Below are 15,713 nucleotides of genomic sequence, written 5' to 3'. Positions count from 1 at the left end.
CAGATTTGAAAGTTGACATAAAGTCATAGAACGACTCCATCTGAGCATGTAACCACCTTGGGAAGATAGATTGATGGAGCCACTGGAGTGGCCTGAGGTCAGCCAGGATGCAGAGGGCAGCAGGACTCAGAGAAAGGCTCATGGCACCAAGGGTGTTTCAAGAGTAGCTTGTGTGTGTGTGTGACTGCCGAGTCTTACCTCTGTGGAAAAATTCTTCTAGTTTGTCCTTGAAAGGCTGCAGATACTCCTTGGGAGACTCCTTGCACACCACCATCATCTGTTTCTCACTGGCTGCGAAGAGAAATTTAGAATTAAATTACTGAAGAACACTTACAGCCTGAGCTTTTGTTGAGGGGCAGGCACTGTAGCATACACTTGGGTATCCATTGTGCAGACTCCTTTGTCCATCACTGTGTATCCATATTCCAGGAGTAGATTGGGGAGGGAACAAAAAGAGAAATAATAAAGACATCAACAAAAATAATTAGTTCCTCTATATCTGTCTTCAGGAACAGAGAAAATATATCACTTTCCAGGATAGTTAAAGCGATCTGCCATTTTTTAAAAAGACTTATTTATTTGAAGAGCAGTGAAAGCTAGAAAGGGAGAAAAAGAGAGATCTTCCATCTGCTGGTTCATTCTCCAAATGGCTGCAATAGCCAGGGCTCAGCCAAGCAAAGGCTAGGAGCCAGGAACTCCGTCCAGGCCTCCTATGTGGAAGGCAGGGGCCCAAGCACATGGGCCATCTTCCACTGCTTATATAGGCCCATTAGCAGGGAGCTGGATTGGAAGTGGAACAGCAAGGACTTGAACTGATGCCCATATGGAATGCCGGTATTGCAGGTAGTGGCTTAACCTGCTGTACTATGATGCCAGACCCCATGTGTTCTGCTTTTGGTCTCCCCCAAATAATGAGAAGTAAACATGGACTTAAGGGCTAATCACAGGGAATTAAGAGCACCAATTGTCTTCAGAGTCATCCTCCAAAAGTAGAGCTTGCAAAAGATTTTGCAGGGATTCCCAAGCAAACTGATGTCGTCTCAGGGTGACATACACATCCAAGTAAAAGAACTAAGCCCACATTAGGAAGCACCATGTCTGTTCTTCATGCTTCCCGTTCATCGGCTCTCCTGATTAGTGGCCTACAAAAACACATGGAACAACTGCATGTGATTTACTTCAGACAGAATATATAAGACTTATTTAAAAACTGCTTTTTTGATAATCAGGTGTCCTAAAATAGGATAGTTCTGATTTGGCTCTGGAACGAGGCATCTCCTCAAGATTTCTAAAAGCCTGTTCCAGTTGTGGAAATGTCCAAGGGGGAAAAAGGGTTTCATTTCTCCAAAGCTAGAGCTGAGTCGCGATAATTTTTGTCTGTTGACCATGGGCAGAAATTACTGGTATGTCCTTGTCCAAGCGACCATATTAGAGCACTGGATTATCACCTGCAAAGAATTCATGCCATCTGATTGAAAAAAAAATAGAGAAATGTACACCCCAGGTCTTAGATGAATTAACAAACAAAAAGATAAAGTATTTTGGAAGATGAAGGTTGGGAAATGGGTATTTACACTGAGAAATTCCTATCTAATAATTTGACATTTTCAAAATTAGCATCCTAGAACATTTACTACAGACAAAACAAGGAACATGTCAGCTTCAAAACACAGAAAATGCACTCACATGCCCTCTGACATTAGTTATCAGATATTGTTCATTTGCAATATTGCTAACCAGACTTCTAAAATCCTAGACTGTTCTAAAGATGAAAGCATGATTTGAGGGAACCCCGTGCCATTTTCTGAGTCAAATTCAGAATAACCTACATTAGGGTATTCAGGCATTCATCATGAGACAGGGAAGCTGGTTCATAGAAGTGTCTTGATTCAGTTCTATCTCTTGACATTGTGACTTTCTAAGAGTTTTTAAGGGAACTTATGCAGAATACCTGCTATTAGCTATTCTGACAACTACTCCAGTGCTAGGCAGGAAACCCTGTTCTTTGGAATACCGAGGCTAATTTATGAATCAAAACCAAAATGATGAATTTTTTAAAAAAAATGATCTACCTCATTTAAAAAATAACAAATTTGGACAGATGGAAAACAAAATCCTCATTTTAATACATTCCTATTTGGGGCCAGTGCTGTGGTATAGTAGGTTAAGCATCTGCCTGCAGTGCTGGTATCCCCTATGGGCACTGGTTAGAGTCCTGGCTGCTCTACTTCCAATCCAGCTCCCTGATGATGGCCTGGGAAAGCAGAAGACAGTACAAGTGCATGGGCCCCCATACCTGTGTGGAAGACCTGGAAAAAGCGCCTGGCTTTTGGTTTCAGATCGGCCCAGCTCTGACCGTTGTGGCCATTTGGGGAGTGAACCAGTGGATGGAAGACTTTTCTCTCTGTCTCTCCCTCTCACTGTCTGTAACTCTGCCTCTCAAGTAAATAAACAAATCTTTAAAAAGAAAACATTTCTGTTTGCACATTTTTAGTTTTCTCTGCAAGCTTACTTGTCCTTTCTGTAGTGTAGTAACTACTAACTTCTCTGCTATTATCAATTTCCCTAGAAGATTTCTCCTAGCAGATGGACTTGTAGTCAAATGGTAAGGATGTCTTTCTAACCACTGTTTTCTTCTCAAAATAGGGGTGCTTTGGACTAGAGAGGTGTCAGAGGAGAGAGAGAGAGGGAGAGAGAGATAGAGCTGGGATATGATTTGGAGGTGGACAAGTCAAGTCTTTCTGATGCATTCCATGTAGGCTTGAGGGAGAAGTAAGGATGAAGGATGAGCAATGGGTGGCTGGAAGTGCCATTTGCAAACATGGGGAGGAGTGCGACTGGCATCTCTTTATTCAGTTCTATTTTTTTTTTCCAAATAGGGTGAGGCGATCAAGATTTAAATATTGAAACTTACGCAGTTTTCTCTGGTCTCCATGAGTTATAGAGATCTTCCACTCAAAACAAAGAGTGGAAAGATACAAAAAAGACAAAACTATTAATAAGTTTTCATTGCTAGCTCAATTAAATTGAGATTCTCAAGCCTAGGATTTAAGGGTTTTTCTACCAAGGTATCTCTCAGTACTATTTCCTATATATATAATTTGTTTATTTATTTGAAAGTCAGAGTTACACAGAGAGAGAGAGAGAGAGGGAAAGGCAGAGAGGAAAAGAGGTCTTCCATCCACTGGTTCACTGCCCAGATGGTCGCAATGGCTGCAGCTGTGCTGGTCTGAAGCCAGGAGCCAGGAGCTTCCTCTGGGCCTTCCCACGCAGGTGCAGGGCCCCAAAGACTTGGACCATCTTCTACTGCTTTCTTAGGCCATAGCAGAGAGCTGGATTGGAAGTGGAGCAGCGGGGACACGAACTGGCACCCATATGGGATGCTGGCACTGCAGTTGGCAACTTTACCTGCTATATACCACAGTGCCGGCCTCATCCCACATATATTTGACCAACCAAACCAAAACCATTCAATGATGTTTAATTTAATTATATCAACCAATCTTCCCAGTTCCCTATCTTCATTACTGTGGCTCTCTACTTTCATTCCATACATACTTTCCACTATAGCTGACAAAGGCCTGTTCATCCTCAAAGGTTTCTGAGGTGCCACAATCACTAAATGCCTTTCCATTCAAGTTTGTGCATCCTTCAAATATCTCCAGCACTTTTTGTATGGTGTATGTTTTACTTTCAACTATACTTATTTGTGTATTTATACTCATCCCTGAGCAGTCGTCATTGTGGGTTTCATTTACTTGTCCTCAAATTCCTCTGGAGAGATCAATGAATCTGAGCAAAGGAGCAGATTTCCTCACCTTAACTAGATTCTCCTGGGGAGGAAAGTCTAGATAAAACTAGCAGTGCTGATTCAGGCTCGGAATAGGCTTTCCAGGCATGTGATGTGACCTGCTTGTCTCTCTCTCCGTTCCTCCCCTTCCAGGAGAGGTGAGCCAAGGGCTGTACTCTCTTCATTCCTAAATATTGTGAGGTGTTCCAAGTTGATCTGAAAGAGTTTAATTTAAGAGGGGATTTCTGAAAGACCATGGGAAAATGGAATTTAAAAAGATCAACTCATTTGGTTGCAAAAAAAAATGGGATGCTCTGCATTTTTTCATAATATGCAGTTTCTATAAACTTTTTGAAGGTCTACTGTAAAGATTAATCCCCCTCTTTGCCCCCCCCCACAAAAAAACACTTCTACCCATAAAGCATAAACAAGAGAGCAAAGGTATTCTGATTGGACAGCTCTGAGGGTAGGCCAAGAAGCTTGCCTTTGGCTAGATACACTTTGAAAGACAATTGTTTTGAAGAATAGTCATTTGTCAATGAATTTTCATGGCCAAATGGTAAGGATCTACTTCTCTGACTATATCCAACTATGATTCTGAGAAAACATGTAGCCATTTAAAGGAATACTAGAATTTCTAACTACATATATACTCATATGTATATATAGTGTATAATATATACATATATTATACACTATATATACATATATATGGAGAGTCCTTTAACTTCGCGTGTTAACCTTCTACTACATCCAAATTCCGACAATTTCATTGATACAGAACAAATTTTTCATGAATGTGAATAATATAAGGCAAAGCACATCTGCAATTCAATAACAGGATATAATTGAAGGCATCACAACAATTCCCCCAAGGTCACTTCTAACTCACCAAAGCAAACCCAAAGGCAGTACTTACTTTCCCAATTACAAAAGTAAAACTTGCACTTTTACATGAAATGAAAGCATTGATCATAACAGCTCTCCCTTTGTCCTGGCTCTGGTGACACAGTCCATGGTGTGCCCATCAAACTGCTCAAATGTTATGAGGCCAGATCATGGAGTGGTAAAGAACTTGTGCTTTGGTAGACACCAGTCTGCGCTCAGGTGGGCTGTGCTTATATTTCTCGTCTGCAAAATGGGAAATTCTCTCACAACACTAAATGAAAATTGAATGAAATAATGCATGTAAAGAGGGTTTGAAGAATGCCTTGGCACTTGTAAGCAGGCTCATAAATATTATTTTCATGATTTAATAACATTGATTGGGAAACACGTCACAGCCAGAAGAGCAAGAGAGTCATGACTGGGGATTATTTGCTCAAGATGCTATGCACTATATTTATGGAAATACGTCAGAGTGCAAATCTGTTTAGAACACAGGGATAATGATTTTACTTCTCTTGATGAAGTTCTACTACCCATTGTGAGAATTCATGGAAAAATATAGACAAACTCTTGGGGAAAGATGAAGCAAAATGTGAAACAATTCCCCTGGGCCTCTGAGCCTCATGGTTTTGAAATTAGAAACTGAAACCAGTACAAACTAGAACAGCTCCACTGCTGTGCCTGGAGGTGCTCTCTGCACCCCCTTGAGCTAGGACTCCCATGTGGCCTGTTAGAATTAAATTTCTCCACACGATCAAAGGAGAGGGTTGCCCTCCAACTGTCTCTGCACAGTCGTGCATTCCAGTGGCCAGGCAGCGTGCCTGCCCCAATTTATTAACTTAGCTTATCTGAGACACTTTATAACAGACAAATGGAAGACCTGAAGACTAATTAACGATGACAGTGGAGACTGGCAGTGCACAAAGGACAGAGGTCATGGACAAATCCATGAATGCCGTTTATCGTCCAATCAGAAGACTCATCTACAATATTCCGAGACCACCAAGGTTGTTTTAGACACAGATTGTGCCAGGAGCGTCAACATTAAAAACCAAAAGGCACCCCAGTTTCTCACTTTCATTTTTCTCTAAAATTTTTGACGATAAAAAATGTATTAGTGCCTGAAGTTAGCTGCTAGTAAGTAATCATTGTGAGAGAGAGATCAAATATTAAAACTAATACATAATGAAATAGTAGAGACTAAAATAACAGTATTGTCATATAAAAATTAGGCACTTGTGAAACACTTTAGTGGAAGAAAGATAGGGTTTAAATGATTTAAGATTTTAGATGTTAGCCTGTTAAGGTTATAGGTGGTTATGTATTTTTTGATTTGGATCTCTAGTAACAAGGGAATAAAGCTTATTAAGAACCACAAAAAGCATGAGTTGGTTAGAAGAATATAGAGGGAAGACCAAGATATAACAAACAGAATAAGTGCTTGCTTTCAAACATTACAGTGAATGGGTATGATATTATTGTATATATACATGAGAGTGCTTCAAAAGTTCATGAAAAATGGAATTAAAACATAATGTGGTCTGTCCAAGGCAAAACTTTTATATATTTATTTATGTATTTGAAACACAGAACGACATAGAGATAGGAAGAGATAGAAATTGCCCACTTGCTGGGTCATTCCCCAAATGGCCATGACAATTCAGTGCTGGGCCAGGCCAAAGGCAGAATCTCAAAACTTCAACCAGTCTCCCGAGTATTTTCTGATGCCTTCCCCATCATCTTAGCAGGGAGTTGGATTGGAAGAGGAGCAGCTGTGATTTGAACCAGCACTCCAGTACACGATACCTCTGATATGGGCTGCTGGGGTGGCAACTGGAGGCCTCACGCACTGCCACACAACACTGGCCATCTCCGAGAACTTTTCATTCACGGTTCCTGGTTTGTAACTCCCTCCCTCAGGTAGATCAAAAGAACTTAGTGGATCTTAACACCCTCCTTACTTCAGAAGAATCCTGTCCCATAAGAAAACAGAAAGCAGAATCATCTGAACAAACAAGACTTCCTGGGGATCCTCACTCAATCTCTTAGTGGTCACACCCATGCAATGAAAATCTCTACAAAAACTCAGGACAAGGTTTGAAGACTTTGGGGCAGTTGAACATATGGAGATTCCTGGAAGGTGGCATGCCTGGAGAAGGTAGGAGAGCTCCATGCACTTTTCGTATACCTTGACTTATGCATAATGTTATCTGTGTATTCTTTAACATCCTTTTAAATAACCCAGCAAATGTAAGCAAATGTTCTCCTGAGTTCCTTGAATGCTCAAGCAAATTAATCAAACTCAGGGAGAGGGTGGTGAGAACCTTGATGACTCAGAACCCAGCTGGTCAGAAGTACAGGCAAAACATCTGGGGCATGCAATGAACACCTGAAGTTGACAGAGGCTGTGAAAGGGTGTCATGGAGACTGAACTCCCAGTTTATGGGATTTGATGCTATATGCAGATAGACAGTATGAAAATGGAATTGAGTTACAGGACATCTACTGGTGCCCACTATTGCAGCAATGCTACTTGCAAGTGGAGGGACACAGTCACACCTTTTGAGGTCATAGGAGCCTTCTATGTTGGTTTCATGATAGCAGAAGGAAATGGGTTGGTTTTTCCAACACACACGATGGGTCACTGACAAAAATTTCTTAATGACTATGGCACACAATCATGATTGCTTCTAGGATATTAAGTTGAGGGCAAACACGTGAATAAATTATTTTCATATTCACTCAATTATGATCTCTTTAGGAATATCATAGTACATCCTGTTTTTTTTTTAAAGGGATTTATTTACTTGAAAGAGCAACAGAGAGGGAGAGAGAGAAACACAGATGGGGAGAGTAAGAGAGAGAGAGAGAGAGAGATCTCCCATCTGTTGCTTCACTCTTCAAATGGCCACAATAGCCAGGTCTAGGCTAGGCCAAAGCCATGAGCCATGAACTCTGTCCTGGTCTCCTACATGGGCGGCAGGGGCTCAAGTACTTGGGGCATCTTCCACTGCAGGAAGCTGGATTGGAAGCAGTGCCAAACTTGCACTCCAATATGGAATAGCATGTGGCAAGTGTCAACCTAACCTGCTGTGCCATAATACCAGCCCCTTGCACTATGTATTTTTTTAAGAACATGTAGAACAGACCACTTAATGGGGAGATTTCAAGTTGAAGTAAGTCAAGAACAAATGACAGAGGCTTGAAATAAAAAGGACATATTTCATGTTTTGGGGTCCCAATGCTAAATAGCAACAGAATTTTAAATCTTGGCATGGTAAAGATTAGCGAGTGGTATTATGAGAAATTCCAGAGTGGTGATGGGTGAGTGGGGGCATACAAGAAAATCTATTCTGTGAGATATCTACATAGATAAGATCATGGAAGGGACTGCTAGATCTATTTTCTGCTAAACACTCATCCAAAGTCCAAACTTCTGAGGTCAAATTAGAAAACTGTGCATTAATGACCCATAAGTGGACAACCTATATGTAACCAAAGGCATTTTCTTTCTTTAACTTTGGTTTGAGGATTTAGCAGACATCACTTCCAAATTATTCCTCCCAATGACTCTGCTCAACTAAAGACAAGAAAATGCATTTAAAGTGGTCATAAAACTTTAAAGGGAAGTTAAAACACTTGCCTCAGACACGTGGGACCTGGGCCAGTTTGCTAACTCAGAATACTGTAGATACACAACAGGATTCAGACATGCAAATGCTGCCTTATGTCTGCACTTCTACAGGGTCTATGTCTTTTAAGCCAAATGGAATATTACTCTAAGTGAAAACAGCTTTGGTATATTCCATGTAATGGAAACAACCCAAACATCCATCAACTGAATGTACTTCCTGTGGAATACTATTTGGCCATCAAAATGAATGAAGTATGATATACATACTATAGCATGGATTAACCTTGATGACATTACGCTAAGTGAAAGAAGCCAGTCACAAAGGACTACCTATTGCATGACTTGACTCAATGAAATGTCTGGAACAGGCAAATCTAGAGAGAAAAAGTAGATTAGTAGTTGTCAAGGGCTGGGCAGGGAAGAGGAAAGCATAGAGGAATTATGGGTGATGGCTAAAGGGTATGAGGCTTCCTTTTAGAGTATGAAAACTTTCTAAGTTGGATTGTAATGATGGTTATACAACTCTGAAATACGAAAAGTCATCGAACTGTATACTTTGAATGGGTATGGCATGTATTTTTACCTGAATAAAGCTGTTTTTAAAAAGCTAACTAGAAACTCAGCCTAAACTGAGCTACAATGAATAGATAAATGAGGAATGTTTCATTTTTACCTACAAGATAAAGTAAGCTTTAACATCTCTGGTGCGATGATGTCTTCATTATGACATACACTAGACAAGTGATCTGAAACGGAGTTTGGGATGCACATATCCTTGAGAAATCAAATATAACTAGTCTATCTTTAAAAGGTAGCAGTAAATATCACCAACGTAAAACACCCACCAAAAATAGACTTGACAAAATAAATAGCAGACATTTAAATCAGAAGTTTGCTAACTTTTAAGAAAATAAAATACGGGCTTTTACATTCTTAAATGTGGAACATAGCTATGCATATATTTATATAAATTTATATACATATATTGTCGATATATGTATATGTTTACATATACTGAAACATAAGAGAAATATCCCCTTCAAACTATTCTTGGGCTGAAGTTGCATCTACTTAGAATAAGTTTTCCATATACTTTTCTGGGTGGGAAAGTAATTTAATACCTCTTAGATGCTGAATTTTCTCACATATAAAATCTTGTGAAGAGTTAAACATACATGAAAAGGTATTTCATATATTGAACAGTAAAGTGCTACCCCAAATATTCTTTATCCATTTAAAATATTCAAAGAATAGAAAGCCTGGCTAGATATCATATGGTACATGGCTTTATTCTTTTAGTCTTTTCCAAGAACAGCTAAACAATAACAACTCTACAAATTCTTTCAATAACTGACATTCCTAATATTTATATGTTTAATAAACAAATCATTATGTTATAAATGGGCTTTCACGGCCAAATCATCTTTAAAAACTTGCCAACACTCATTCTCTGGCCCATTGAAAATTACTTCGCCCCCATTATGACACTGAAGAAAAACACTTAAGTCACTAATTAACCCCTCTTATGGCTGATACCATTTTTGTGTTACCTCCTCTGAGTTGATTGTCCAGTAAGATGACACTCTGTTGGCCACTTTTCCTTCCTTGAAATACTTTGCCCCTTAGTTTCTCTTCCTCCATTCTGGGTTTTCCTCCTGTGTCTGACTGCTCTTGCTCCCCTACACACTCATCTTCCTGTATCCCGTCATTATGTGTGGTCCTTGAGAATATGGCACAACTCTTCTTCGATTTCATGCTATGGTCTGTCTGTCTGTCTCTCTTCCTTTCTAGACAATCTCATTCAGATAAACATTGCATTTACTATCACTAGGATGTGACTCCCAAGTGCATATGTCTGACTGTAGTCTCACCTCCTAAAGAGCTCTTGAATTCACTGGTCCCCTCCAGACTTCTCTAGTACTTTCCTAACTGTTCTACCCAGAACACCCTTGCCTCCTTCTAATTTGTTCTCCAAACTGGACTCAAAGTGACCTTTTAAAAATATGGCTTTGCCAGTCTCCCGCTTAAATGCACCAGAGCTTCCAATACTCTTAGAGACTGTCCTTGATCCCTGTAACCAGTCTGTGAAGCACGGCATGAGCTGGTTCCTCTCTGCCTCCTCCCCGCCTTGTGTCATCCCACCTTACCAGAATTGCCCCTTCTCTTAGTTCCTCAAATATGCTCAATTCCTTCCCACCATTAGTGTTCTTCTATCACAACATCCACCACTACCTCCCAGTAACTAGGGCCTAATTAGTGGTCAGTCAACGTTTTGACCTCAGCTCAAAAGCTTTGCATTGGAACGTTTTTTTGACCCTCTATTCAACACTAGTAAGGGCTCCTCTGTTACAAAGTCCTAGCACTGTATACTTTCCTTCTTGTAATTATAGTATAATTTTCGTGATTAGTTGATCATCTCCCCCATTATATTTTCCTCACTGTTATCTCCAGCATCTACTATGTCTAGCCCATAGAGGATGGTTAATGAATGTTTGCTAAATACATGAATGCTATCAAATAAGGAGAGATTGATAAGGATCAGAAGAGACAGGAACAACTAAATTGTTGAAAAGTGGCCTCTGGGGCCTCTCCACTGCCTTCAGTAAAACCTCCTGAGCTCACAACACTTCATATTGTGAGAGTGAATGCCAAAGGTGGAGGTAAATTTTACACTGAGTTTGAACCTAGTGCAGAACACAGAAGCCTCACAAAGAGGCAGAAGTACTCCCACGTACTGCCAATATCCTTTCTGTCAAATCTTATAGGTAGCTTTGTTTTTTGGCTATTGGATTTTGGAGTAAATTGTTCTTAGGTCACAGAACTTAGGATGATTTCTATCTGTACACACAGATATCTCTCTCTCTCTCTCTCTCTCTCTCACACACACACACTCTATATATATATATATATATATATATATATATATATATATATAAAAGAAAACATCCTCTAGGTCTCCACTCCGGCCAAGTGCAGTATTGGCATAGCTCTCTAGACAGTGGGTACCTTTCCCCAGAGGAACAATGTGTAGAAACAAACCCATCAGGAAGCTTGAGCTGAGGGAAATCCCATGATTCTGATTCACTCCACCAAGGGAGTCTGCTCAAGATCAAATTCACCTTAATATCCCATAATCATGAGCATATTCCATGAAAAGATCTAAACAGAAGTGACAGGACCAAGTGAGGACATGCAGCATGCTGTAGGACTTTTGGAAAGACTTGCAAGGCCAGGCCACCAACTGCAGTCTCTGCGTGGAACTGTCTTAAGCACCATTCATTCAAAGATCCTTCCTATCAAACATCATAGCAGAGTCAGAATTTTCATTCTGATTATGTGGTTGTGGACACAGCCCTGATCGGAGAGACATTCACATGAAAAATATTCATTAATCACCTACCCATGACTGGGTCTAAATATTGATACACTGGGCATGATTTGATTTATTGGGTTATAAGCAATCCAGTCTTCTATTCAACAAGCATCCCTTCCACTGGTCTCCATGAAAATCACTACCTTCCCTTGTACTCAAGATGGTCACTCCAGAAGATCTAGTTAGAAATGCATATATGAAGAATCTTCAAAAAGTTCACTGAAATGCCTATTATGAAAGAACTACATATGTTTCAAACACTTTTTGCATCAAAATATACTTATCTTTCCCATGTGGGAGACCCAGATAGAGTTCTTGGCTCCTGGCTTCAGCTTGGCCAAGACCTGGCTGTTGGAACCATTTAAGGAGAGAACCAGCAAATGGAATTTCTCTATCTCCCACTGTCTGTCTGTCTCTTTTTCCCTCTTATTCTCCATCACTTTATCTTTCAAATAAATAAATATTATTTTAAAATAAACTTATCTTTAAATTCCATTTCCATGAACTTTTTTGAAATACGCTCATATATTAGTTAAAAAAGAGAATATTAGGGGCCGGCTCTGTGGCACAGGTTAATCCTCTGCCTGTGGCACCGGCATCCCATATGGACGCCAGTACTAGTCCCAGTGCCCCTCTTCCAATCCAGTGCTCTGCTATAGCCTGGGAAAGCAGTAGAAGATGACCCAAGTCCTTGGGCCCTTGCACCCACGTGGGAGACCAGGAAGAAGCACCTGGCTCCTGGCTTTGGATTGGCGCAGCTCTGGCCGTTGGAGCCATCTGGGGAGTGAACCAACGGAACGAAGACTTTCTCTCTGTCTCCCCCTCTCACTGTCTGTAATTCTACCTCTCAAATAAATAAATAAATAAATAAAATCTTTTAAAAAAAAGAACAAAAAAGAGAACATTAGCAAGTAGAATTCATTAACACCTTAGCTTAAATGTATTTCTTTTTTTTTTTTTTTTTTTATTTTGACAGGCAGAGTGGACAGTGAGAGAGAGAGACAGAGAGAAAGGTCTTCCTTTGCCGTTGGTTCACCCTCCAATGGCCACCGCGGCCAGCGCGCTGCAGCTGGTGCATCGCGCTGATCCAAAGGCAGGAGCCAGGTGCTTCTCCTGGTCTCCCATGGGGTTCAGGGCCCAAGGACTTGGGCCATCCTCCACTGCACTCCTGGGCCATAGCAGAGGGCTGGCCTGGAAGAGGGGCGACCGGGACAGAATCCGGCGCCCCGACTGGGACTAGAACCTGGTGTGCCGGCGCCGCAAAGCGGAGGATTAGCCTAGTGAGCCGCGGCGCCGGCCTAAATGTATTTCTAAGACTACTTTAGAAAGGTAAGAGATTTCAACAAAGCTAGGAAAGTTTTTATTTATTTTCCTTTCATTTTACTTGAAAGGTAGAGACAGACACACAGAAATCTTCTTTCTGCTAATTTACTTCCCTAAGGGCTACAACAGCTGGCACTAGGCCAGGCCAAAGCTAGGAGCCTGGATCTCAATATGTATGTCCCATGTGAGTAGCAGAGATCACCCAGGCTGTGCATTAGCAGGAAGCTAGAGTCAGAAGTGGAGCTGGGACCTGAACCCAGGTACACTGATATGGGATGTAGGTGTCTCAAGAGACATCTTAACCGATGTACCAAATGCCCATCTGGAAGATTTTTATTACAATGGAAGAAAAAGGCATACTCAGGAAGGCTCTTATCTCTAGATAGATTGTATTAGGAAGTCTTAGGCATGCAACACCAAGTATGAAGTTTGTGGGTATCTAAAGGGGAAAGGAACTCATTTTGTGGAGAACAGCAATTAACTTCCAAAAAGTATTATGAAAATAACATATACACATAAGAAATCTGAAAAACATTTAAAAAATAGTAGAAAAAGAAAGCAGTCAAGTCACTGTGACCATAACAGAGCCACCAGTTTTTTTCCATTGTTTGGATTCCTGCATTATCATGGTCCTTGCCACATCATAGTCTCATAGGAGCTGCCTTTGATGACACTCTTTACATACTTACATTTGATAAATAAATTTTATACTTTGATTCTTTGCACTAACATCATGCACACTTTCTCATATATATATATTTTTTTAAAAACCACAAATTATGTTTAATAGCCATATAAGTTTTTCAAGCAGATATACCACAGAGCACTTAATACTTCTGCTGTAGTTGGGTAGCGAAGCCCTTTCTACATTATTCCCATGGTGACTGAGGCTTTCAGTCATGTCTGCATACATCAAACTTAAGCTGAGTTTAAGACTACTTCTGTAGGATATATAGGAGATGTGGGATTATGGACAAAATAAGAGAAGCCTTTTTAGAATTCTCCATCTATGGTGGCTCACTGCTTCCGTACAAGAAGAGGTTGTACTACAATGGGAGAGATGAAGGGGAAAACTAGGTCTTCTGTATTGCTTTGCAAAGACAGCTGGTTCCACCGGAGCTACAACTTTGTCTGCCACTGCAGTACTCTTACAGGGGCTACTGATGCATTTGAACTGATGGAACAAAGGAAAGCAGAGAAATGACCATTCATCCACTGAAGAGCATAATCAAATACACATGATAAGCACTGATATCTAGAAGTTGATACAAAACAATCTGGGATTAAGCACAGCATCAGACCAGGCATGAGACCAATGCACTAAAGCTGTTGATTTTGAAAGGCCCTAATGGGTTCTATTTGATTTAAATATAAATAACAAGTTTCATGTATTTCACATATACAGATTTAGGGTTACGTTATTGTTAATACCATAAGAGCACTCTGAATTTGTGGGATATGCACAAGTAAATTTATGACAAAAATTACATGATTTTGAAAATACACATTTATATAACTATAAGCATATATGATTTCAAGATGCGCATACCTGCTGATCAACAATATTCAAATAATAATTTGCACACATGGTCCTGTTTCTAGCCATTTGTGAAGAACTGAGAGGGTCGACACTGAGTATAAGTACTTCGCATTAGTAGAAATCAGAGCGTAAAGCTGGAAGGTTGCTGGGGGCATCAGCAAAGGCAGGGAAAGCTCTGTTGGGTAGAATACCTCATTCCCACAGAAATCAACTATGTGCTCCAGATAAAGCACACATCTTGCCCACTGTTCAAATCAGGAAAATGGTTTTCCCATAGGAATTTTTTTATTTTTCTTTACTTCAAGGGAATGCTTTAATAGCACATATTCTCTGGAGCCAAAGCAGTTTTTACTGGAAATTAGCTACTGATTCTCTCTCACACAGAAATCTTCAAGGCAACAGGCCTGCCTCCTTATGATTCAAGTAAGCCAGAAAGAGGAAGAAGAGGCATGCTGATCCTAGGACTACTTCCCTTCCAGCAGTGCAACAGCTGGCTACCAAGAGGCTAGTGATTAAGACACATAAGCCTATTAGCAAAAAGCAACCTGTTTCTACATTGCTCAGCCAAGACAGCTGCAAGCCTTCCATGGTTTTTCTGACCTCTGAGCCCATGTTCCCATTTCAGCCCTTGCTGCTTAGTCACATTCACTGGAAATTATTTACATCCAAATGACCTATGAGGAAACGCAGGAAAAGGGATGGAAAGGCATAAGGAGAAGAGAGAAAAGAAAAGTGTGGAAAGTGATTTTTTAAAACACATGACCTGAACCCGTGGATGGATTCTGGTATTGAGTCTTGGCTATAGCAATTGCTGGCAAACTGTCACGCTGGCAACTATGGCTAATCAATTTGCCACTGTCTTCAGATTTAATGCAATATTTGGCTCAGACATTTAAAAAAGAAACTCTCTATTCCAGCTAAAATATTTACACAGTCCTATGTGTCTCACTTAATGCCTGTTAAGCAATCGTCTTTTAAAACTTCGCAGACACTTGTAAATCTGTCAGGAGAATTGTGGCCTATAAACAAGGCTTCATATAAAGAGGGCTGCGTTGTCAATTTGCTAGGAGTCAGGATTTCTTAAGATGTGTTTGCAAATAAAGTTGATGATCAGAAATAGTTTGGAGTGGGTAACAGAGTGGCCACTAGTCTCGCTTGCTGGATG

The 15,713-nt window shown here is 40.4% G+C and overlaps 1 protein-coding gene across 6 annotated transcripts in view; it reads right to left on the bottom strand.

The window, feature by feature from the left end:
• The window catches only part of FMN1 (formin 1), a 481,578-nt gene that overhangs the window by 120,737 nt on the left and 345,128 nt on the right, over positions 1–15,713 (bottom strand). For all 6 annotated transcript variants that reach the window (XM_051822097.2, XM_070053344.1, XM_051822098.2 and 3 more), the window contains one exon: positions 199–291. In XM_051822097.2, coding sequence (XP_051678057.2) covers positions 199–291 — 93 coding nt within the window. The remainder of the gene's footprint in view (positions 1–198; positions 292–15,713) is intronic.

This window comes from Oryctolagus cuniculus, chromosome 12, assembly GCF_964237555.1.
Source record: "Oryctolagus cuniculus chromosome 12, mOryCun1.1, whole genome shotgun sequence".
Taxonomy (NCBI): Eukaryota; Metazoa; Chordata; class Mammalia; order Lagomorpha; family Leporidae; genus Oryctolagus; species Oryctolagus cuniculus.
The sequence above is the reverse complement of the archived record's forward strand: the minus strand, read 5'-3'. Positions and strand labels throughout refer to the sequence as shown.